The sequence below is a fragment of the Dipodomys merriami genome, unplaced genomic scaffold, assembly GCF_024711535.1.
Source record: "Dipodomys merriami isolate MVZ:Mamm:240054 unplaced genomic scaffold, mDipMer1.0.p SCAF_16, whole genome shotgun sequence".
NCBI lineage: Eukaryota > Metazoa > Chordata > Mammalia > Rodentia > Heteromyidae > Dipodomys > Dipodomys merriami.
The window spans coordinates 7,175,252-7,200,743 of NW_027202937.1; the positions used below are offsets into that span (position 1 = coordinate 7,175,252).

Genomic DNA, 25,492 nt, shown 5'->3' on the forward strand with positions numbered 1-25,492 from the left:
ATTCATAGTGCCCCTAGTATTACATAATGCATCTCATTTAGTCTATTATTAAAATCAGAGTTTCTTTGTTCAGTAAATAAGCTGAATGAATTACCAGTGCTGATGTAGTCTTTTCTTTCTTCATCAGTGTGGTTTTTAAGCATTTTTATTAAAAGTGCTGTAGTAGCCAAGATCCCTGTTATTTGAGGCAAACCTTACATTTCAGTGTCAGGTGCGTGATGCACAATAAGTGCTTAGACCGGTCTCTTCCTTTTCTAGGCTTCATTTCTTCTTGTGAACACTGAAAAATTATCTCAGCTCCTCCCCCATTCTGTAGGGATATTTGGTAAGTAAATGAGACCATAATTCTGACAGCATTGCCTGCTTCAGGGGAAGTCTGTCATACTGTTAAGTCCTCATTGTTCTCTTCTAACATACCCCCCTCACCCCCCACATCTCACGTCATGCTGTGGTGTCCGTAGTCTACCTGTGCTTTTCCTTGCAGAATGATTTCTATGCCGTGGCTCATCATGAGGCAGTGCTTCAGGGCTCATTGTGACATTCTCTTTGTGGGCAGGAACTTAGTGGAGCCTGTGTCTGTGCATCTCAGTGTTGGGGAGTCTGAGTCGGAAGGCAAGATGATGGTGATGGCTTCCTTTGGCTGAGGCTTTGGGAAGGGAGGTGGATGGGTGATTACAGGAAGACAGGTGCTGATTTACCTGTTTGCCACTTTATTTTCTTTTGGGAGGCAGTGTTCCAATTTACTGCATTCCTTGGAGGTTTGACATATCAATTAGATGTTATCGACAGTAATAGAGGGGCAGTTGCTGTAAATGTGAAGTTTTTACTGGTAGGCCATGAAATGACACCCCAAGGGACTGTAACAGAGTGGCGTGATAAATATCGTGTTACCTGCACACAGGCAGAGGGACTGATTAATAGGGAAGGATGATTCTGTCTCTTGCACTAAAATGTTATTTATTCATTTGCTGTCAATCAAACCTTCTGTTCTAATTGGCTGAAAGGTTAAATCATCAAGATCTGTTCATAAACCAGGTTAAGGTAGGAAGAAAAGCAGTACTAAATCATAATCAGTGGCTTGTTTATTTACTACATTATTGCATCTGTATGACCTTGGAGAGCCCTCCTCTACTGAAGTTACAGTGGCAGCCCTGGGCTGGGATGTCTGTGAGTGGAAGCTCAGAGGCCTGCCTGCATTCTGAAGCCTCTAAGCTGGGCGTGGTGTGATGTGGCCCCAGCATAATGAGGCTCACCACTCCTCATTCTGCTGCATTTTTAATTTGTGGCTCTTACGTTGTATATACTTGTAAAAGGAAGAATTACTTTCAAAAGGACAAATATATTTCTATACTAACCGTTTCATAAAGATGTCAGCAAATTTGTACAGGCATCATTAAATCACATTTTAAAGTCAGGTTTCTCATTGTGATAAATCTGCATTATCAAGTCTCATTTCTGAAATGAATCATACAGTATAAAACTTTATGAGAGTTGAGTAAAAGATCCCTTGTTGCCCAGTGCCAGTACATATTGTCAACACATGCAGAAAGAATAGCCTCAAATCTCAGCAGAGAAGGAACTCCCCTGCCTTAGACATCATATTTCAAGCAGGTGAATATCAAGTACAAGCTAGTTTAGAGTATAAGGAGCTTTTCTCAATGCCAAAGTAGCGTATTCAAAAAAAGCTCGTAGAACATGGCTTGCTCTGGAGTGGAGCTGGCAAAGGTCAGACTGCAAGAAACCACAGTGCTGACCAGCTGCCTACAATCCAGGACAACTTCCTTCTTGTGCTCATCACCCAGCATCCTGGCCCTTGCTTACCCAACTAACCTCCAGGGCCTGTAGGCAAAGTGATAAAACACTTCAGTGGAAGATGTGTATGTATACTGTCTGTCATTGCCTTGATAGTTAATGCATTCACCTCCATGGTGGTTTAACTATTTTAAGCATAGTTACATCAACTCATGCTTCTGATGTACCATATTACCATATTAAATAACACAGGAAAGCCTATTGATGTGCCCTATTAAAAATACATTAGCCAAAGAGAGACTGATTGTCCGCTATGTGGAGAACAGCTTGAGAAGGGCAGGGTAAGTCACCCATCTCCGTAGGAAAGAATTAGTGCGCTTGTGCATGTGCAGACCTATGTCAGTGTATTGTAGAAAGGTGGTAACAAATGTTTATAGGTGACTCAAATGCAAAACCAGCCAACATAATCTTTTTTATCTTTCATTAATTGCTGACTTCATTGTAGGAACACAAGCATATTTTGTGGCACACAGTATTGTGTTGGCACATAAGTGAAATACATGTACACTGAACTCCTAGAGGACATGACACAGTCAAATGGTTTTGAACTTGGAGAGCTCACCAAAGGATCAAAATCAGGACATAACTGAAATGATAGTGAGAGAACTAGCCTAAAGAAGAAGAAGTAACAAAGTAATGACTAAATATTGTCTGTAATCCCAGCACTCAATGAGAGTGAGATCGAGTCTGGCCTTGCCCATATAGCAAGACCCTGCTCTCACAAAACAGACTGCATCCCAAGAAGGCTGCACAGCAAGGTCAAAGCAGGATACATAGGCCTTTGGTGAAGTTCCAGGGCTTTGGTAAAGGAGAAGTTGCAACCAGAGTTAGTCTTAGCCTGTTTTTGCATAGCTGAGAATGTATGGTTTTTACATTTCCAAAGGATTTTTTAAAAGTAAAGACTAAATGACACAAATTCCTGTGGGCTGGAAGCCTTTAAAATATTTACGAGAAGCCGGGCGCCGGTGGCTCACACCTGTCATCCTAGCTACTCAGGAAGCTGAGATCTGAGGATCACGGTTCAAAGCCAGCCCAGGCAGGAAAGTCCGCGAAACTCTTATCTCCAATAAACCACCAGAGAACCAGAAGTGGTGCTGTAGCTCAAGTGGTAGAGCTCTAGCCTTGAGCTGAAGAGCTGAGGGACAGCGCCCAGGCCCAGAGTTCAAGCCCCATGACCAAAAAAAAAAAAAAAATTACTAGCTGCCCCTTTAAAAAAAGAATTGGGGAGCTGGGAAGGTGGCTCAGTGGTAGAGCGCTTGCCTTGCATGCATGAGGCTGTGGGTTCAATTCCTTAGCCCCACATAAGAAAAAAGAAAAAAGCCGGAAGTGGCGCTGTGGCTCTAGTGGTAGAGCACTTCAGCTGAAGAGCTGAGGGACAGCACCCAGGCCCAGAGTTCAGGCCCCACGACCAGACTCCCCCCCCCCCCAAAAAAAATAATAATAATTTGCTGATCCTGGGGGTAGGCATAGACTTCAGTATAGAATAAGTACTGCAACCAGGACTGTAACATCAAAAATGAGAAGTAAAGCTTAGGAACCAAATTGCCATGCAGGGATGCATGTCCATGCTCACCTAACTGCTGAGTTTCTGCTGTATTCCCCATTCCTAGAAGGGGAAAGATTGAAATCAGGTTCACAGGCAGAGTTAGCATGTAAGAGAGTCAACTGGGTCCCACAAAGGCAGGATGATCCTCAAGAACAATGTGATAGCTTACTGTGTGCCTCCCAGCCTTGCTGTGTCATCCGCTCAACCACCTGCAGGGGAGGCTTTTCCAGGTGTCAACAGCAAAGTCTCTAGAGATTGAGGAATTCATTCAAAGCAATGCAACTAGCAAGTCCTGGGTCAAAACTCAGGCATCATGACTCCCAGTCTGAGGGACCTTCTGTTCCACCACAGTGCTTCTCACATCCTGCTGACCCTAGGCAGGAGAGCCTCCCCACCAAGCCAGAAAACCCTTGTAGCACATGGTCCAACTTGCTGCCTTTTCCCAGGAGGTGTGGTATTATTTATTCTCTCTTAACATTAGAGCAGTCTTTGTCCAGGTGTGTGGCACCTAGGCCCTCATCACCACCAAGGATGAATTAAAGATACACAATCTGTCCTGACCCTGGCCTCCAGTGATCATCCTCTTCCCCTTCTGAGAAATCAAGTCTCTACCTACGAGTGAAAACTGAGAGATTCTGGATAATGGAAAGTAAAATGTACTGGCAAGCAGTTTACCATAAAAAGAGAAAGAAAATAAATTTTCAGGTCACAAATCATACATACTTCTCATTATAGAGCCAGCCATTTGTATGTTAGCACGCCCTGACCATGTGGACCACTCAAGTTGGAGACCACTAGAATAGCATCAGGATGTGGATGGGAGTCAGTCACAGTTGAACACACACACACACACACGCGCGCGCGCGCGCACACGCACACACGCGCGCGCACACACGCACACACAGAGGAACCCCTACCTCAGGTACTGACAGCACAATTCACTGTTCAGTGGTGCCTTTGTGGGGCAGTGAGGATTTCTCTGCCATGACCAAGTCTTCAGATGCTGTCACAGATATAAGGCACTTCACTGAGGGGAAAAGCTAGACTAGGAATACAGGACAGACACCTGCTTGGGGCCCATGTATTCAGGCAAGGATGGAATAGAGTTATTAGCATGAAGGATTTTCCTTTGCTGTGGAGTCCCTCTCTATGGTTTTCTGTTTGTTTTCTAGTTGCTCTCTGGTTTAAAGACTCCTCAGTACAAAATTTCAGATCTATAGTTCTGCTGACTTAGTGGGAGAGTAACACAGCTGAGTGATAGAACTGCTGAAGTTCCGTCGTCTCTGCAGCCTTGTACCCGCAGGCCTGCAGGGCTGCCCAGCGGATGCCATGTGATTCCCATGGCCCAGAGCCATCACAAAGGGGGCACCGGGTACACTACCCAGCAACCGTAGAAAAATCTACTTTGTGCTTTCACACACTTGGTTGAACTTTTCAAAAATATTGACTAAACCACTTGCCAGCTGTGATTACCAACAGCTGTATTTGACAATCTTTGACAGAAAGCCAATGGGCACAGGCGACGTCATCCAGTGCTAACAGGGCCTTCGTTAGCAGCTTTGAGGGCTGAGTGCTCTCCTGGTCCTGTAAGAGTACTTGCTGTCCCCTGGTGCTGTGTACTCAAGCATTGGCAAACTGTTTGCTTAGCGAGCCCAGAGGCAGACACGAAGCCTGCCTGGATGTCTCCATCACTCTGAGGGTTTTTTATGTTCTGATCTCCAGGAACACAAATAATATTCTTTCTAAGCCGCTCCAAAATACAAGTGATAGAAAATATCATGGAAAAGGTGAATTGCCAGACAGTAAGCCCTCATGACCGAGAGCTTATTCATAAAATGATGACAAATTTATTGCACACACTCACTGCTGGCTTTCTGAGATTAATAGCTGATCTATCTGATTTTAAAGCCTGACAATAGAATCAGAAAGAGTTACTGGTCACTTTTCTCACCCATCCCTTTCACCCAGCAACCTTCTTCTCCAAGAAATAATACAGAAAAATAAGCCGATTTAGCTCAGCAACATCCTTGCAGTATTTTATTGCCGGAGATTTCCATGTGCCAAGGATAACTTTTAACCTTGTTGAATGCAATCTGACTTCCTGGCATCTGCCTTCAACTCTAAAAACCCTCAGGGCAGGAGCCTAGCATGGCAAATAACCAGGGGTAGATTGAAAGGAAACCTGAGAGGAAACCATATTTCCTGTATGTCTCATCGCTGTTTGTTTTCTAGGTAGTAGTAAAGCAATTTTTTTGATGCCTTAACCTTGTGGCTATCAATAAAGCTAAAATTCAAAGCAGGTGTTAATCCTAGACACACACACACACACACACACACACACACACGCACTCACGCACGCACGCGCGCGTTTGCAAAAATACAAAGAGGGAATCTCTGAGGTTTCTAGCCTGAAAAAGAGATCAGAATTCCTCACAAGAAGCAAATCTTCTTTTTGTGGGGGGAAGGGGGTCTGGTCGTGGGGCCTGAACTCGGCCTGGGCGCTGTCCCTCAGCTCTTCAGCTAGCACTCTACCACTTGAGCCACAGCGCCACTTCCGGCTTTTTTTCTTTTTGCTTATGTGGTGCTGGGGAATCAAACCGAGGGCCTCATGCATGCAAGGCAAGCGCTCTACCACCGAACCACCTTCCCAGCCCTGCAAAATCTTCTTTGATTTTACCTGGGTGACCATTAAAAATTATCTGAGGATTTCCCCTGGCCTTCTATACCTCCAGTCCTTCTTGAGGCCCACTAAATTCTACTGGTTTGGGTATCTGATTTTGTGTCATAGGTTAATGAAATTATTTAACTTCTCTGTGTACTAAACAGCCCTGTTGTCACCTGCCCTGTCTCATTGTCTGGCTGCATTGTGGAGGGAGCAGGCAGCCTACCTGGATCCTTCCGCACTCTGGTGCTGAGGACAGAGGCAGCAGAAGAAGCCCCCTCTCCTGTATCCAGGCCACAGCACAGAAGGAGCCTGGGGAAGGGGCCACATGCTGGACACAGGTTGTGCATTCCTACAGGAATGCACACATTGTACATAAGTCTTAAGAGTGTCTAGGCAAACAGATGCTGGACCCAGAATGTCATTGACATCAAGTTGAGTGGTGGTGAGGAGTGGTTTTTTGTTTTCAATAAAGTGTTTGAAAAAGAGAAATGGAGGGTGGGGGAGGCTCAGTGAGAGAGCGCTCCCTTGGCACACACAGAGATGGTGTAGTTCTCACGCACACACACAACATCACTTCAGCTTTGTACGTCATTCACTGTCTTGATTGTTCTCATTGAACGCAGTGGATTAATTGTGTTAAATGTGGACTTAATGCAAATTCTGAAAAGGGCCTTTATGGAGCTTACCTCAAAGACCTGTCACCTTTTTATTACAGAACTCCTAGTCAGAGATCCCAATAAAATGCTCCAGGCTAGTCTTAGGCAGCTCAGTGCTAAGAGCTACCGTTTTCATCATAAAGGAACATTTTTGTGGACTCTGGAAATTTTTTTAAGCTTCCCCCAATGCCCCTGATTTTCAATCTCTTCAGCTGCAAATATCAGGCCCTTACAGGCTGAGAGGAGGAGTCTATTTTTAAATTTTTTACTGAATATCTCCCCGGTGTTAGGTGTGGAACGGCTTCAACATGTCATCAGCTCTGGAATGCCGCAGGAGAGTAGTGTAATTTTTAGATATGAAATTGATCCGTTTTGATTGTGAGAAAGTCTGATGGTCTTTCTAGAAGGCCCTCACTTGCTCATCTGTGTGCACTCTGATCTGATGGTCCTAGAAGATCCCTCACTTGCTCCTCTGTGTGCACTCTGATGAGTTTCTGGGGGCAGGGCCAGATTTTATTTAGCATGGATGGGCCTTTAGCATGAATTTCCAGAAAAGCAACCCTTTATTTTAAAACCTGAAACTCAGAGGGTTTAGTTCTCATTGTGTTCTAAATCCCTTTGGTATTTCAAACACTAGGAAATGAAATTGCCAAAATCTTAACATTTGAAAACTGGCTCCTGTCTATGCCTGGTTCTCACATCTCCAGTGTGTGTCTGGGAGGGAGTGCACTGCTGGGGAGAGCCAGGTGTGGGGCAGTCACCAGAGCTGGGGAGGAAGAGGAAGAGGAGGAGGAGAGCTCAGGGAGACAGCAGCCTCTTTTTGCTTGCTGCCTTGCTGAAAGGAACCACTTACATCAGTAAATCAGTACGTTGCTTGAGTATTGTTTGCTGAGGACAGGGAATCCTCTGGGAGCAGCAGACTGAATCTACTGTCTCCCCTCACAGGCCTCCAGAGATGTCTCCTGGCAGAAACATGGCTGAAGCTGCTGGCTTTGCGGTTGCTGCTCAGCAAAGACTTCATTCCTAGTTGTTACTAGACTGCAGGAAAATTTCAGCCCCTAACTAGGCATTTCAGAGGTCAAAAGCAGGAGTGCCCCCTAGCACCTACTGAGCAGCCTGAGCAGATCAAGCTATTGGAACCTCTACAGGATCATGTTCCCTATCCTGCCTGCTTTTCAGATTCCCTGGCTTGAGCACAGGCTTAGCTTAAAGTAAACCATGCATTTTGTAAAGAGTTCATAAGTATATGAAAGCCAAGATCCACAGTGTCCCTTTGGTATGGACATACTCCACCCAGCTGCATTGACTGCAAAAGAGCTTCTGCCATGGGTGCAGAGCTCCTGCAGCGAGCTCTGCCCAGACTCTTCTGCTTTTCCTGCAGGGAGGACCTGCAGCCTCTCCTGGTCACCACCCTGAGTGAGCTCTAATTTCTCTACAGGCCCAAGAGATTACTGCTCATTTACTAGAAAACCCACACATTTCTGGTTTCCTTTCTGCCCATCAGCCAACAGTGGGGTAGACTTGTTATAAGGGACTGGAAAGTGTTGGGCATGCCTGTAATCCCACTACTCAGGAAACAGACAGGATGATCAGTTGATCAAAGCAAGCCTAGGCTACTGAGTCCTTGTCTCAAAAAACCAAAGGCTGGGTATGTAGCTCAGTGCTGGGCACTTGTCTACCTGGTTTGAGTGTTTTCCAGAGGCAGCCACGAATTCTAGACAAGTCCCTTTATCTAAATCGCACACATTCCTGCCCCACCTCTTCCTGCCCTTCCCTTGCCAGTACAGGGTCTGCTTGGTAGTGTTCTGCAGGGGACCTTGCCTCTGTGGACCGAGAACTTTATGTGAATAAGGCAACTTATTACCAGCTAATGGATAAGTCCTTCAGTATCAGACAAGGTGGAGCCAAAGTGAATTTTTTATACAAAGTCCATATTTATTGAGGCCTTAAAGTACTATAAGGATATAGAGCCTGGAGAAATTGGGGTGAAAAGTCTCCAGCCTTCCATCTCCACACCATATCTTGGTTTCGGTTCTTTCCAACACTCCAGCTCCTGAACTTTGAACAAGATTCAGGGATCATAGCTTCTGGTGCTCACTTGCCTGAACTGGGGCGTAACTCATGGCTTCACACTCTAGCTTGACTTTTTCAGTTTTTCACTCAAGGTTGGTACTCTGACATTTAAGCTATACCTCTACTTTTGGCTTCTTGGTGGTTAATAAAAGATAAGTCTCATGAGCTTTTCTACCTGAGCTGCCTTTGAACTGCAGTCCTCAAATCTCAGCCTCCTGAGTAGCTAGGATTATAGGTGTGAGCCACTGACACCTAGCTTGAACTCATTTCTTAACCTCTTATTTGCACAGCATCTTCTTAGATGTCTGAACTTTGCAATATAAACTATGAAACAGCTCAGCTATATTGCCAATTTCACTAGAAAAAGAACCAAGGTTCCTGAGGAGTCCGGAGCCCCTTTGGCTGAGGCCAGGGACTCAGATGTCCTGTGGCCTCCTTGATGTTTGAGGGGCCCTGGAACAACTTGTAACCATGTGCAGCAGTGTGTTCAAGACACACTTTCCTTGGGGAAGTCTCTGGTCTTTCTCTCACTTGTACTTGATGGGCTCCTGGAGAAGGCAGATAATAGACATGAATTAAAAGTCATTAATTATAAGATCCACTTGTTACAGAAGCCCTGTTAGAAAGAACACTTCTAAAGACTTCCCCACATTTGGGACTGTTATCAACAGAGCTTAAATTTGTGAGGGGAAACCATTAAACTTTGTAAGAGAGAAATGCCAAACCAAGAGCATGTCTTATAGTCACTAACTTGATTGACTCAGGCCTCTCCTGTGTCTGTGCCACACAAAGGTTTCTGCCTCTGTGTGATACACACTACCACCACCACCAACAACACCAGTTGTGTACAGACATGAAGCCAGAGACAGGAAGAAACAGGAGTTTGCTTTCCTCCAAACCATTTTTGCTTCTAGCACAGCTGGGGCTACAGGAAAGAGAAAAGCACGCGGCCCCACAGTCTGTTTATGTGTTTGAGCCGAGAAAGTGATTTTTGTTGCAAGGAGCTCTAAGTGAGACAGACAGAGTCAGAGAATAAGAGAGAAGAGAGAGAGAGAGAGAGAGAGAGAGAGAGAGAGAGAGAGAGAGAGAGATAATTATCTAAATTATGTTCGTGCTATTATCGAAGACGAATATAGTTAAAATGTAATTAAATATGACGGGCTAGCAGGATGTAAGCCAAGCTTTGGAATGCTAATCATTAATTACTGTGTCCCCTTAGGGGAATCAAGGAAGGCTATATGGTAGAGAGAGTGGGAGCGGGAGCTGGGGGGGGGCGGAGATGTAGAGTATGAAAACAGTCCCCCTCCCAGGCTCATTCAAACACTCCATGAAGGTCCCAGGGCACACACCTTTCGGTCGCTGCCACAGGCTTTAGAAGCTATCAGCTTAGATCATATGAAGGGCTGGCAGTTGGGTCCTGACCTTCTCTTTGAGAGAAAACTCCTCTCAAAGAGAAGTTGATCCTCTGAGCAGAAAAGGTAAAACCCAAGACCAACTTTTATTAGGGCATTAAATGCAAGTGCATCTACCAGAGAGAGGACAGAGCCACCAAGTGCCCACCCAGACCCAGGCATCCCAGAGAGGAGGCTGTGGAGGACCATGATTAGGAATGAAGACGTCACTCTTCCATGCTGGCAAGACGCTCCCCAACCTGGCACAGGACCCACCGGAGCCCCTGCACACTGGCCGCCTAAGTTGTTGAAAAGGACGGAGCAGGGCCCACACCCAGAGTAGGTGGGGAGAGAGGAGGTGCTCCTGATGTGCAGCCAGGGTGGGAACTGCTCCTCTGTCTGGAGCCAGACTGCTAACCACAGCCCAGGAAGACGGGGCACGACAGGGACTGAGACTACATAGTTAGTCCTTTCCCCAGCTTTATTGTTCCTGTCTTGAGGCCAAGAAGAGACCTCTGTAAGGAGATAGATGTACTTAATTTCTTCTTTTTTCTCCTTAAATCTTGGCCTAATAATTGCTGGGCTGGTGTCCTGAGCCACACTTTTAGTCCCTTTTTGCTTTAGTTCTTTTTCCGATAGGATCTTACTGTTTGGTCCAGGGCCAGTCTGGAGCTTGGCCCTTCTATTTATGCCTCCTGTGTAACAGGTGACAGGCACAGATGGAGTCTTGAGGACTTTTGCCTAGGTTAGCCTCAGATTGTAATTGACTCATCACTGCCTCCTAAGTAGCTCTTACCACAGGCGTGCACCACTGCTCCAACTCTTCATTTTTTTTTTTAAATAATGAAACCTAATTTGCTTTGGTGCTATATTTCCAAAGAATTTTGAAGCTAGTGAGCTTCTTGGGCAAGAATTAAATTGCAAATCATTCCATTTGAACCCTGACTGAGTTCTTTCTAAGGCTGAGGTGGAAGCCTGATCACTTCCTTGGATGGATAAGTGATGTCATTGAAGAAGCCACCAGAAGCCAGAGGGCTGGAATCCATAGCCCAGCCCCTGACACCATGCCTGCCAGATCTTGTGAGGAACCAGAAATGTCTACTTTATAGTAGAATCTCCCAAATTTTAAGTGGGAGCTAAATCAGCCTTTAAAAATTATCAATAAACTAGCGAACTATGTCTATGAGCTTCCCGTGGTCAACTTTGATCTTAGCCTAGTGTCTAGAGCTCCTGATCCACAATTTTCCTGCTACTGCAGGGCTACAATCAGAATATACAAACTTGGTCCCATCTTGCCTGAGCATAGCACACAGGGGCTTCTCAATAGTGGTTGAATGTGAAAGCCACCCATACCAGTAGACCACGTGGGCACAGTCACGTACAGGAGAAGGAGGTTTATCAGAGGGGCTGACAAAGCCATCTCCCTCACAGGAGAGGGAGCTATCTGGCCCCTGTCCCTATTCAGGGGCATCCTTACAACATCAGGGCTAGAGGCAGGAGGTACTCTGCACACACAGCTAGGTCTGAGCAGAGGGGAACGCAGACCCATCCCAGAGAAAGTGGTGGGAACCTAGGAGAGTCTTTGTGAAGGGCAGGGTGGAGTTTGGGTTTGGGTGGAGGGTTTTCCATGGGTGTAGCTGCGGGGGGCTAGAGGTATGTGCTCCTCTGGGAAGTAAAGTGGGAGGGGCTGAGGACCTGAGATGGAAGGCATGCTAATAGAATGGACAAAGTTCATACAGTGAGCTAGCAATAAAATCCAGTTAACTGTCCCAGCTAGAGCCCGGTCTGCCCCACCAGGCTTCATTTTGGCGATACTGGAGTTGTAGGGCTAGGAGAGACCAGGTGCTGACTGGGGGGCTGTGCCACACAGCAGGCATCCTTTCTAGCTATCTCTAGGGAGTCAGCAGTACAGACCTGCAGGCCTGGATTATACAACAATCCCGGCCTCACTTAGCATCATGGAAAATGCTCTTTCTCAGATCACCAGTCCCTAGGTCATCCATACATAGATCATCTTCAGATATGATTAAAGAGATGAATGTAGTTCTTGGCCCCTCACAACAGTGAGCCAGACAGCATGCATGGAGACCAGCAGGTTGCTGTGAGGTCATTGTGAGAGGTGCACTCAGAAAGAACGGTCACAGGTGTCCTCCAGCAAGTCTCCATGATACTCTCCCTCTAACATACATCTTTCTCAGTGCCCCCAACATAGAGAGGCCACTGCAGTCACTGCTAGAAGCTCAGCTGACAGGGACAGCCTTTATTATTTCTTCCCCTTTGAGCAATCTTTCCCCAGGCTGATGTCTGCCTTCTAGCCTTTGCATCTCTCTTTGCCATAGGCTTCATTCCATGTCTTGGATGGGTTTGCTTTTTTTAAAAAATCTTCAAAATTTTTTATCAAATTTATAGATGCACATAATACACCATTTGTGTTGAACCCCAGGACTTACAAGAAAAAGTGAGTATCCTGCTCCACCTTTCCCCTCCCAAGTTGTACTCCTATTTCCTTTTTCCTGATTTAGAAGACTTTAATAATTTGAAAAGGCAGTTTTCATTTAATATAGCTTCCAAATAAAAACCCAAAGACAGTAACATGTCTTTCTCAACATCTTTCTCCAGAGATAGTTTAAAACAAATGTGTGTCTTCTTCATGATTTGTTCTTATACAAATTTTCATGTACCTTGGCGATCTCTTGAGTTTCCCCTCTGTCTCCATGGAGACAGCAGAGATGAGCCATCATTTGTGTAACCAGTTCTCAGCGATGAGCATTTAGGTTGTTTCTGTTCTCCTACCATTCTACTCTCACAGCCGGAGCAGTGTCGGGCGCACGAGCTCAAGGGGTCACAGGAATGCTCAGTTCACACTTCCTCTCACAGCGTGTCCCAAGTGTCTGTGCGCTCACCCACTTGTTCAGTGCTCACGGGCAGATGTGCTCATCTCTTCATTTCTGACCTTTCTTCTTATGTGTAAATTTATATTTCTAAGCTATGATTTCGTCCTGTTTTTGTTTTTGTTTTGCTAAGTAGGCCTTCCTCCTTCTGAGCCACTCCAGCCTTTATTTTTCTTGCTTTAGTTATTTTTCAAATAGAAACTCAACATTTTTGCCAGAACAGGCAAAATCTTCCTACCTACTCCTCTTGCATAGCTGGGATTACAAGTAGGCATCACCATAGCTGGACATGAATTTTTCAGTATGCTTTTTCTATTTTGGGGAGGGGAAGTTGGGGGGTCTGGGCTCTTTTGCTCAAGGCTAGCATTCTACCACTTTTTTTTTTTTTTTTTTTTTTTTGTCGGTCGTGGGGCTTGAACTCTGGGCCTGGGCGTTGTCCCTTAGCTCTTCAGCTCAAGGCGAGTGCTCTACCACTTGAGCTACAGCGCCACTTCCGGTTTTCTGGTGGTTTTATTGGAGATAGGAGTCTCATGGTCTCTCCTGCCTGGGCTGGCTTTGAACCGCGATCCTCAGATCTCAGCCTCCTGAGTAGCTAGGATTACAGGCGTGAGCCACCAGCGCCCGGCGCATTCTACCACTTTGAGCCACAGCTCCACTTCCAGTTTTCTGGTGGGTCATGGGCTTTCCTGCCCCAGGCTGGTTTTGAACTACAGTCCTTAGATCTCAGCCTCCTGAGAAGTTAGGATTATAGGCTTGAGCCACTGGCGCCTATCTTTGCCATTTCTTAATTCCAATACAAACATTACTTTTTTGTCTTCCTGCTTTGAAAGTATCCTTTCAAATGGTTTGTTACCTGTTATCATTACACCAACAAGTATACCTCAGTTTAGTTTGACCATTACTTTTCTTTGCATCAAAATCAGTGTTGCATTAACACACTGTGTAACTGTTATTCAGAGAAGAACCATGTAGTAATCTATTTTCACCTTTTTTCAATCTTTTTCGTTGTTGGTGGACGTTGGGCTTGAACCCTGGGCCTGGATGCCATCCCTTCAGCTTACCTTCTCCCCTAGCAACTACCTGCCTTCCCAGTCAGTAGAGACCCTGGTCCTGTGGCACAGTGCTCATCCCAGGACCTCCCATCTCATCCTCCCTGCCTGTGTGGAATCCTTGTTTCTAGATCCATAACTTTTCCATAGCTTCATGTAGTTCTTTGTTCTGGTGGAACACTTTTTCTGGTATTTTTCTACAGCTGCATTGGAGGTGAAGTTTGAGATTTATGACTGAAAGTGTCTTCGTTCTGTCTCACACTTGACTGTGGTTTGGCTGGGACTAATTTTACCCTCAGCATTTAGAAGGAAGTTCTCCTTTATCTTCCAGCTCCGGGTGTCGCTTTTGAAAACTCCCACGTGAATGTGATCTGCTTTTGACCTGCTTTCAGGGCCCCTTCAGAAGCACTTGCTGTCCTCTGAAGTCTCCAAGCTGCAGCGTGCTTTGCTGCAGTGTAGATTGCTCCCATTCACTGTGGAGGCTGCTTGGCAGCTTCTGTACCGTGCAGACCTCTGGAAACTTCCTCGTGCATCCTTCCCTGTTAGTTTGTGCTTTCCCTGCTCTTTCATTGAAGCAGGTGCTGATTGGAGAAAGGATCCTCTACTCTGACTCTCTCATTCTGTTTTCTCCCTTTGTCATGTTTGACATTCTGGGGAAATTTCCTCCACTTAAGTTTTTTAACCTTTTTGTTGAATTATTCATCTCATAATTACAATTTTCAAGAGCATTTTCGTATTTTCCAAATGTTTCTTTTTCATCTCATTTTATTATTTCAAATGTATAATGGTATTTTCTTTTATATCTCTGAGGGTAGGGTAGATTTCTTTTTCTGAAGTTTTATTCTTCTGCTTATTGAATTGTGTCTATATCCTCTGAGGTTTTTTTTTTTTTTCTATTTGCTTTCTGTCTTTATCTTTTATGTTAGTCTTTCCTTGGTGACCCTTGATGTGCCGTTCCCCTTTAAACTCTAGACAGTGAGAGGACTGGCTGGCAACCCTTTGTCCACTGATGGGTTTGAGAGCCTCAACTGGCGGTTAGCAGGCTGCGGCTGAGTGGGTCATGGGGAGACCCCTGCCATCAGTCAGAGCCGCCTGCCTTCTGACCTCTCACCGGATTGCTCTGAGCTGCGTGTGGCCATCTCCATCCCCCAAGGTCGTGGCTCAGCTGCTGCTTCACTGACTGAGTCCTCTCAGTCCGCTCACACAGTTGTTTTGAACCATGCAGTATCTTTACCTCTACCTCCTACTGTAAGCTCCTTGAAGGCAAGAACTCTTCTTTGGCCTGTCCCCAGGGCCTGTTTCTAGTAAGCTTGATAAATATTCAGGACTGGAAGGAAGGAGGGACAAAGAGAAAGAAGGCAAGTGAGTAATTCTGGGTATTTCCTCCAATCTCTTGCCCTCCAGCTAAGCCCAGATCATAGCCTAAAAGCCTGGGAAAGATATTCACTTCCTCACCATCATCAGTACCCAGCCACCACAGGACCCATCTCCTTTGTGCCTGCTATCTACAAGTACAGACTTCTTTGGACACGGTCTCCAGAGTGACCCTACCAAGTAAAGAGTAGCAGGAAGGAGCCGGGGAGGGGGGGTGTTGGACACTGGAGACACTGGCATCCTGTTCTCAGCTGGTCCTCCTGCCCCAGCCCCCTGCACACCCCAACCCTCCTGGCTGGCTGGGACTCCACTGTGCAGTGTGAGGTCTGGGTCTATGTGTGGTGTGATATATAACACATATGGTTGGTGTGGTCATATGTTAAATTTCCTCATTGCCCTTTTAGTGGAGGGAGAAAATTTTAAAGATTAAGCCATGAGGTTCCATGGCTCATACCTTTAATCGTAACTACTCAAGAGCTTGAGATCTGAGGATCCTAGTTTGAAGACAGCCTAGGCAGGAAAAGCCCATGAGACACTTGTCTCCAATTAGGCATTAAGAAGCTAGAAGTAGAGCTATGGCTCAAGTGGTAGAGTCCTAGCCTTGAGCCAAAAAGCTCAGGGACAGCACATGGGCCCTGAGTTTGAGCCCCACTACCAGTACACAAAAAATAAAAGTAAAGAAAATAAAGATTAAGCCACAGATTCACTGGCACATTTAACTGGCCTTGGACAAATATTTTCTTTTGCTACACCTCCTCACAGTTATAAAATCTTGTATAGAAGGCTCTGGCATCTTCACCCTGCGATAATGTACGTATGAATCTGAGCACACTAGATACCCTTGGCATGGGATTTGTAAGACAGGACAGTACCCGGCTTAGGCTGGAGAACTGCTCTCCACAGAGCTCTGCAAGCCCCCTTCTCCTGTCACCTTGGGCTAGTGGGGTATCCTCTGCACCCCAGGCCATGCCCTGGGGAACACATGGCTATCTTGGTCCTTTGAATGAGGACGCAGATGTCCTCAGGCTGCAGATCCCAGCACCAGCCGCTGCCTCCCCAAAGTTTCACATTGCAGTTGAGTTCATTCTACCTCTAGCAAGTCCTGCCTCACATGCACACAAGGTTTGGATTCTTTGTTTCCGTTTTATGTATTTCAGAAGCTATTTAAAATATACAAAGAATAAAAAGTAATATAACATTCACTTACATTCTCATCCCCCAGAACTGACTGTGGTTAGTATTTCTCACATATATTTCATAGTTTTTTTCACCTTAATCAAAGAAATGAAATATTGCTGTGAACATTGAGTCTGTTTCCAGCAGTCCCTTTCCTCGCCTTCTCCTGACACAACCACCACATATATTAGCACATATATTTCCAGGATATTTAGCACTACTCGGTAAGCTTGATCTTTTTCATGAATAACGTCTAGTTTTGTTTATGCAGTTGCATATTGTGTGCTGGCCTTGCCTGGTTTTTAGGACACCTTCTGGGTTTGGATCTGTCTCTGTTATTACCAATGTGGGGAGTGTCTGTTGGGCCTCTCAAGTTCAGCAAATGTAAGGATTAAAGACATTCTACCAGGGCTGGGGTATGCTCAGGGCAGTGTGAGGCCCTGGGTTCCATATCAGTAATGCCATCCGTTTCTGCACTCACCTTTCTAGTCTTCTCCTCACAACCCTGAGCAGAGGATACTTCCCTGTGACCAGCTTGTGATGCACACACACACACACACACACACACACACGCACGCACGCACACACACACCCCTCAGCCCTGGAGTCATGTCGCACACACAGTGAGCTGTCAGGAATACTCTGGGACCCAGGAAATAAGACCTAGAGGAACTGTGACCAGCCAGTGTCCCACACTAGAAGTTGATTTTTTTGTTTGTTTTGTTTTGCTTTATTTTTGTGCCACTAGTGAGGCTTGAACCCTGCCATTGTCCCTTGAGCTTTTTCACTCAAGGCTAGTGCTCTACCAGTTGGGTTTTATTGTTGTTGTTGTTGTTTTTTCCCCCGGCAGTTAATTGGAGGTGAGAGTCTTATAGACTTTCAAACCACAAACCTCAGATGTCAGCCCCCTGAGTAACTAGGATTAAGATATGAGCCACCAGCACCCAGCTCTGGAAGTTACTTGAAAGTTTCCCGTTGCACTCTTTTTAGAACTACTAGTCATGAAGTCTAACTCTTGTTGTTGACTCTCCACCTGGCTGCTGTGGGACATCACACAGATGACCCACCTCTATCTGCCTCAGCCTCTTCACCTCTGACATGAGACTGACCCTAGCTGCCCAGAGCCTAATGAGGTCGATGATGGCTGCAAACCACACACTGGTCTGCTGGGGACAGGCCTTTGGGCTGACACTCTCCTGTTGACAGATCCCCAGGGTTTGTAGCTTACAGCCATGATTTTTACTTCTCAGCAGTATTCAATCCTTATTCCTCGAGCGGCTTAGGTGGTTTTAAATCTTGTTTTTCTGGTTTGTTTAATTACTGCTATGGAAACATCATTTTTTTCCCTTTTTTAAAGCTTCATATATGTAGTTTTTCAGCCTCATTATGAGCTGAATTGAGTTTTGTGGATGGGCCTAGGAATCCCATCAAAATTTATAGCTTTATTTCTTTGGAGAAATTGCTTCCAGGCATCACGTAACTGGTTAGGAGGGAAGTTTTGGAACAGTGGCAATCTATAAGTTGGGACCACTGTACCATTTGCATTGTTCTCTAATTAGTTTGTGGAGGGACAGCTGATCTCCCTGGTGGCATGAGGAACTTCTTAAGTGCCAGGTTACATTTTGCAGGGATTCCCTCATAACACCCAGCACCTGCCAAGCCCAAGAAAGCATTCAACCAATACCTGTCTAATTCTAACACAGAGCCCAGCTGCGCAGCTGCCTCAGAGACTTGGGTACTGGTGGGAGTCACCTTGGGTGCCCAGGTAGTCACTGGGTCATATCCCCTTTCCCATCCAACTTGATGAGGCCCAGGGAAGCAGCATGTCTTCCCAGTTCATTCATTGTTTTTCTAGTGCTCAGTAGACCTACCCACATTCTTCTAGGTGTTTTACATTTGATAATGTGCTTAATCTTCACAAAGTATTTCAGATAATTGTCATTTTACAGATGAGGCTGAGGCCCATGAAGGTTAAGCAACCATTCCAAGTTCAGTCTGGGAATCACACCCAGACAACCTGGCACCAGACCTAATTGTCAACCACATGCCACTCTGCCCTAGACCATGAAAGCTGGAGATTGTCTGGGGTTCCCACTCCCCTGTCATCCTCTGAACCCGAGTATTTTTTGTGACACTACAGTGATGGTGTCTCCGTAGCTTCCAGTTACATGGTCTGTGGCTGATCACTGGAATTTATAGATGTATGCATATACACTATACTAAATTGAAACAGTACAGGAAAGTACAAAACTAAAGTCAATAATTCTTGAAATTCTTCCATCCAAAGCTAAAGTATTCCCTGCCCCCATTGGATCAAATTCATGGCCTACATATGCTAGGCAAGCACTCTGCAACAAAGCCACACCCCCAATCTTCAAAGCTAAAATATTTTTCCTTCTGTTTTGATTTTTTTTAATTAGCTTACATTGGTTTTACAGAGTGGGATTTGTCATATTTCTATACATGTTTACAATGTGTGGGCTGGGAAGGTGGCTCAGTGGTAGAGTGCTTGCCTTGCATGTATGAGGCCCTGGGTTCGATTCCTCAGCACCACATAAGCAGAAAAAAAAGGCCAGAAGTGGTGCTGTGGCTCAAGTGGTAGAGCACTTGCCTTGAGCTGAAGAGCTGAGGGACAGTGCCCAGGCCCAGAGTTCAGGCCCCAAGACTGGACCAAAAAAAAAAAAAAAAGACAATGTATACCAATCAATTTCACTCTCTATCACGCTTCCTGCCCCTCTTCCCCCTTCCCAAAACAATTTCAACAGGTTCCATTTACCTAGTTGCAAATGGTCTGTTTGACAGTAATCAGCCTCCTTTATACTCCTGGTTAGTTAGGTTGATCCCCTCCTACTAGTACCTACCTATTCCCCCAGCAGTCTGTTTCTCTTCTCTACCCCCAGCCCCATCCCCACTCCCTAACAAAGTTAAAATCTTAATCACTATTTGCCAATTATTCTCTAGACTAGTTCTCTCTCTCTCTTTCTCTCTCTCTCTTTCTTTCTCACTCTCACTCTCTCTCTCTCTCCATATGCATGTGATGCATATATTTACAATTGGCTGTAATTGAGACTTCATTCTTGAAGCCCTGACAAGTAAGAAAAGGGCTGTATTTTGTCTGCTATAGAGCCAATGAGGATTGGACTATAGTCCCATGTGGAGTTTTCTTGTTCGTGGCAAACTTTCAAAGACTACATCGATTTTGCTACTGTGTAGACTCCTCCCCAGGACCTGGCTCTGAACTGGGTGGCTGCTGCATTCCAGAGGCTCTTGTCTCTCCTCTAAGATGGAAGATGTGCTACTGAAGAGGAGACCTGGCAAGCCATCTGTCACCAAAGCATGGCGACAGTGGCCGTGCCCTCATGTGCTGTGGTGGGAGGCTCCTGCCCCGTGGAATCTTAGAGAAAGTGCCCTCTTTTGAGGTTTCCCAGCGAATGCAAGTGTGGCTTGGTGTGGTGATGTCCATCCAGAGCCAGTTTGTCATTTCTACATTGAGCAGCAGATGGTTATTTCAAAGAAGTTGGGGGGAAATGGATTTGGTAGCTGGGGAGGGAGAAGTGCTCTTTACCTCATCTTACCCAGCCTTTCTTCCTGCTGATACTCTGCTCTTAGGATTGGTATCTAGTTCTGCTGAAAATGAAATCATATATTCAACTCTCAGGCTGTGTTAGTGCAAATGAACTCTAATGTGATTAGATACTAATGCAATGTAATGGAGGATTGGTATTAAATTGAGACCTTCTGATCTTATTACTCACAGACCGCTCCCTCCTGCTCAGGCTGCCACCCTGCCCGGAGCCCTAAGGCCAGGTGGAAGCCTGGTTTTGAGAGAGTGGAGGGGGGCCGTGACAGGACATTTGTGGAGGTGGAGAATGAGGCCCATCTGCCTCGGACACCAAATTCAGGCCTCACTTCCTGTCCTGAGGAGGAAGGGCGGGGCACATGCTGCAAGTCCAGAGCCACGCAAGCCACGAGGACCGAGAACTTCCACGTGCAAAGTCTCGCCCTGTACCTGCACCACTGGTTTAGAAAGCTGAGGCCAAAAAAAAGTCGTGGTTCTGCAGCCTCTCTTCTACCCTCCCTCCCAGCCCATCCTTTCTGTGAAACTCTTGACTCCAGCCCAGCAGTTGTGACAGGCTGTTGTCATTCATCCTACTTCTGTTTTTCTGAGAAGCAGGTGGCAGACCAGCTTTCGCGTGTGTACTGCAGCTTCCTTTAGAGACGGAGATGGGGCACAGTGATTCTCTTTCCCTCCCCCCTCACCTGCTGCAAGAATGAGGCTTACGTCAGGAGGGACCACCGAGCCGGTGGAACCCCCCACAGCCTGCAGGCCTTCCCTGCCTACAGTCTGCCTCCTGTCAGCAGGCTGCTGGAGAGAGCCAGGGGGCCGAGGACCAGGGTCCCCCAAGGAAACGAGGCAAGAGCTCAAGCTCCAATGGTCAGGCAGCCTCGCCTCCTTATGAAGATAACATTCTTACCCAGAGAGTGATTTTTCTTACTCTGTTTTCAGAAAACTGCTTTCAGAGGCACAGCCTTTGTACACAGGATGGTAATGACTTTTTAATGACCTTAAGAGGACTAGTGTCCAGGCAGCAGTGAATCAATCTCAGTGGGAGGTTTGGAGAGAGAAAGAGAGGGGAGGGGAGGGGAGAAAGAGAGAGAGAGAGAGAGAGAGAGAGAGAGGAGAGAGAATGGAGCACCTGAAGCCAAAGGGGGAAAAACAAACTGCAAATACATATATTTTCTTTGCTAGCATTACTTGGTAATTAGACAATTACAGGAAACAGCTTCGCAGCAGCTGGCATTTCCACTGTGTGAGCGGAGGAGGGATGGCAGCTACTGTGAACTCCTCACATTTATTACAGAAAATATTATTGGAGTTTACAGTGGTGGGTGTCCCGCGCTCCTCTGGTGCATTCTGATGAGATCCCCTCCCTTCAGCGTTTGTTCCAGGCCTGTGTGGCTGGTTTCCACCCAAGTTGATAGGTATAGCATTGCCCTTAAAATATTGGGGTTACACTAGAGAACACAGATGGGCCAGTCCTGAGAGCAGGCTACATGGGCTGCATTTGGAAGCAGAAAAGGGGGGAGGATTGTGGAGAATTTGCCTGCCTAGGTGCCATCTCTGGCTTGGCAGTGAGTGACTCCACTGCTGTGGGCTTAGGTGTGGGACTTGCCCTTTGAAATGGGTCCAGCCCCATCCTGTGCCATGTCTCCTGGTACAGATAAGGGATGCATGTTTCACATTCCTGCCCACCTCCATTACATTTCCACCGACCCACACCCACATTCTTGCCACTTCACTTGCTAAGAACCATCTGCAGACAGTAGGGTGCCTTCTTCACATGATGGCAGACTCCCAGGGGATGCTGTGTACCACCCCCTCCTCCATCTCCACCTTAGAGGGGCCCTGCCCAGCCCCTCCTGCCACACGGGAGGAGTGGACACCATTCCAGAGTTAGCTGCACTGTCTAACCAGGCAAATGGTTATGTTTCCTCTCACAGGTCCTGGCAGTCGGTCACTTTTGAAAGACAGCCTGCCTCCTTCATCCGCATTGTTGGAACACACAACACAGCGAATGAGGTAAGGCTTTCTTCTGGAGAATGCTGTGATATTTGTGAGGGCCAGGTAAACATCTAATCTGAGTTAAGTGGAACGGTTTTCTCTGCCTGCTAATGGCTGTTGTTGCCACAGCTCTGTGCAGAGGAAGCCCTGCTCCCGCCCCATGGGGCCATCATTACCGTGTGTAGATACTCCCTACCAGCAGATGAAAGCAAACATGTAGTGCTTTGGTTTCCTCCAGCCTCCGCCAGATCAGCCACCACAAGACCTTGAAAGGTCAAACACTCTGGCCCAAACCTCATAGTCCTTGGCCCTCTGAGTGTGGTGTCTAGCTGGAGGCTGTGCTGTTGGCTTGCTTTGCTTGTCCCTCTCTTGCTTGTATGTCATCATTCCCATGCAGTGTACACCTCTGAGGGGCCTCTCTGTAGAGAAAACACATAAAAGACAAGGAGAAATTCAAGAGGTAAATGAGAAACCAGAAAGCAGCTGTGAACCTGCAATTTCCCCTTTCCATGGTCTTTCTCAGTTCTCCCAGGCTGGCTTCATGGGTGGTCCACCAGGATGCTCAGCTGGGGCCCTGTGCTTGGGGCTTAATGCTCTGTGGCTCGGATGTTTCGGATGTTTTTCTCCTTGCATTGTGTTTTATAAGGCAACCCCATGTGGAGGGGTGGGGGAAGAGCATACACGCTCTGACTCCCACCCTTTCTGTCCTTCTCAGTACTGGCTATCCGTCCTCTGCTCCCTGGTGTGGTATGAGTCCTGAATGCCAGTCCCAAGATAGGGCCCTGGACACTGTCTGCAGCACTGGCCAGAAGGCCACCCCTGCCCGAGGGCGTGCAGATTAAACAGGGCCCAGGCAGCTGTGGAGGAAGAAAGCATTCTAATGCTCTCAGAACACAACATGCAGTGCCCTACTCATACGTGGAGTGAGAATTCTCCCAAGGCAGTCAAGGTGCATCTAGCGCTTTAAAAATGAAAAAATAGACAATTTAGATTCATTTTGCCTTTTTACTTATGTAGAATCAAAATGATCCACACCCACAGTGTGTTTCTTCCCGAGAGGATCGTGTGAACAAACAGAAACTGAGTGTTTTCTCCAACCACCTCAGAATAAACAGGGCTATTTCAAAAGACCTCAAAGTTACAATAACAAATGGTTTCTGTGTTTTTAAAACAAAAATTCAAGAATTCTAAAAATCAGGTCATAGGAGCACTTTGTGTGTGTGTTATAACAAAAGTAAATGTAAAGCTGCATTTTAATATTCTATCCCCAACCCATAATAGTTCTAAAACTTGGTGGTGGGGCTGTGGCTCAAGTGGCAGAATGCCAGCCTTGAGCAGAAAAAAAAGGAAAGCTAAGGGATAGTGCTCACGCCCTAAGTTCAAGTACCAGCACCACAAAAAAAAAATCCCAATAAACTGAAATTTTACTTGCCACTTAAGCTGTGTTAATTATGTGTTCACTTACTAAATATGAAAAAATTGAAACATCTTTATAAATAACATTGAACTCAAATTACATATTTTCTATTTGTAGTCCTTTTATTACAATGCAGCTCCCCTCAGAACACCAATTCTGAAATTACTTATTACAACAGAAGGAATCTTGGGTCACAGCAGACAGAACCTCCCGTCTGATCAGGGTCCCTTCCAGGCGTACACTGAATCCAGCCCATCATCTCATAACCAAAAAAGAGAGGAAAAAGATTCTTAGATGTGGTATTTTGAATTTCTCCTTGGTGAAGAGTAGCTTTCCATTATAAAACTCCAAAGTTATCATGAAAAATCTCTCTTAATGACAATTTTCTCCAAAATACCTGTGCAGAAGTAGGGCTACCAGCCATCTGGGTACAGACTGGACCAGCCAGTGACCTTGCTGGTAGCTCACTTCTTAATTCGTGATCTGTCTCATTTGGCTGATGAGTAATGTGATCTGCTGCCTTACTGACTCCATTTGTGATTAGCAAAATAAAGTCTCAGTGTAGCACTGTCACCTGAAAAACATCTGCAATCATAAACTACATGATGAACAGGACCGTCAGGCAAGATGCATGAACTGTCATCCTCAGGATGCACAGGAAAGACAAAAGCTTGCATTTGCCTGGCACCCACAGTGTGACAGTCTCTAAGAGAGGGCTTTAAGCAGCATGTTGGTCTGGGATAACAGTTGGATGAAACAGTGTCACCTGTCTTAGAATTCTAACAGTTCAAGTGCCCGGGGTGGGAGGGAAGGAGGGCATCTTAGTGGGGCAGTACTTCTGGTGACAGCCCTACAGAGAAGTGGGGAGGCCATTCCTTGCATTGTGGGGCCTGACCTGGGGAAGGAGGCTGGGGGTGAGGCACCCAGCACAACCCACTCTCAGCCCCACGGGAGCCAGAGCTGTGCCATCAGAAGGGAGACTCGGAGCATCCCGTTCTCAAGGTGGAGCACACTCTGGAGGATGGAGGTGTGTGTCCCCCTCCTGTCCTCACTGCACTGCAGGTCTATCTGGTGGTTGTCCTGGGGTATGTAACCCGGGAGAGGTTTTCTTCCCCCCCCCCCCCCCCCCCCCGCTCTGGAGGCGGAGGTACCCTGCTGTCAGGCCCTCCTGTCCGAGCAGCACAGCATCCACCCGTGTTCTCAGGTGGCAGCAGCCCCGAAGTCTGTGGAGAGTCCAGTTTTTTAGTGACCTGTTTTTGCACGCTTCTGATTTCCTCCCGCAGCCCTTCCCTCTCCTCTGGGAAGTGCTCGGCTGCCACTGGCATCCGTGTCTCATCTTCTTTTGTGATCACCATAGCAATGAGTGCATGTACTTTTTAGCTGTGTACACTCCGCCTGCCTCCTCAGGACTCCTCCACTTCCTGCTCCACATTCCGGAGACTTGTCTGAACTCCTCAGCACACTCACCTGTCCTTGCCGGTCCCTTCAGTAGGTGTGTCCTCTCCTGCTCCTCCCGTCTGTCTGTAGCCTCTCCTGTACAGCTCAGCTCACACTGGCCTTCTGCTGCTTTCCTTTGTCTTCCTCCTGGCCTCTCACTAGTTGGCAGCCCCAGGAGGCCAGCCTTACAGCACCACAGCCTCCTATCCTTTGTTCTCCTGCTGCTCCCCGTGCCTGTGGCCAGAAAGGTCACTCTGAACTATTTCCTCAGCCACTTTTGGTGGTCTCAGTGGCCCACACAGCAAACTTAGGGTCATTCATTCCTGTGTGGCTTCACCCACTTCTACTGCTGCTCAGCTCTGAGCCTTCCCCTGCCCCAGAGGGTGGGTGGGACAGACAGCACTCCCCCTTGTCAGCCTCTCTATCTAGAGAAGGTTCAACC

General features: G+C 46.6%; 1 protein-coding gene across 1 annotated transcript in view; it reads left to right on the forward strand.

Annotated features, from left to right (window-relative positions):
* Positions 1–25,492, forward strand: part of Btbd9 (BTB domain containing 9) — a 333,829-nt gene that overhangs the window by 298,260 nt on the left and 10,077 nt on the right. Inside the window, exon 10 of the mRNA XM_070023845.1 lies at positions 22,136–22,214. Coding sequence (XP_069879946.1) covers positions 22,136–22,214 — 79 coding nt within the window. The remainder of the gene's footprint in view (positions 1–22,135; positions 22,215–25,492) is intronic.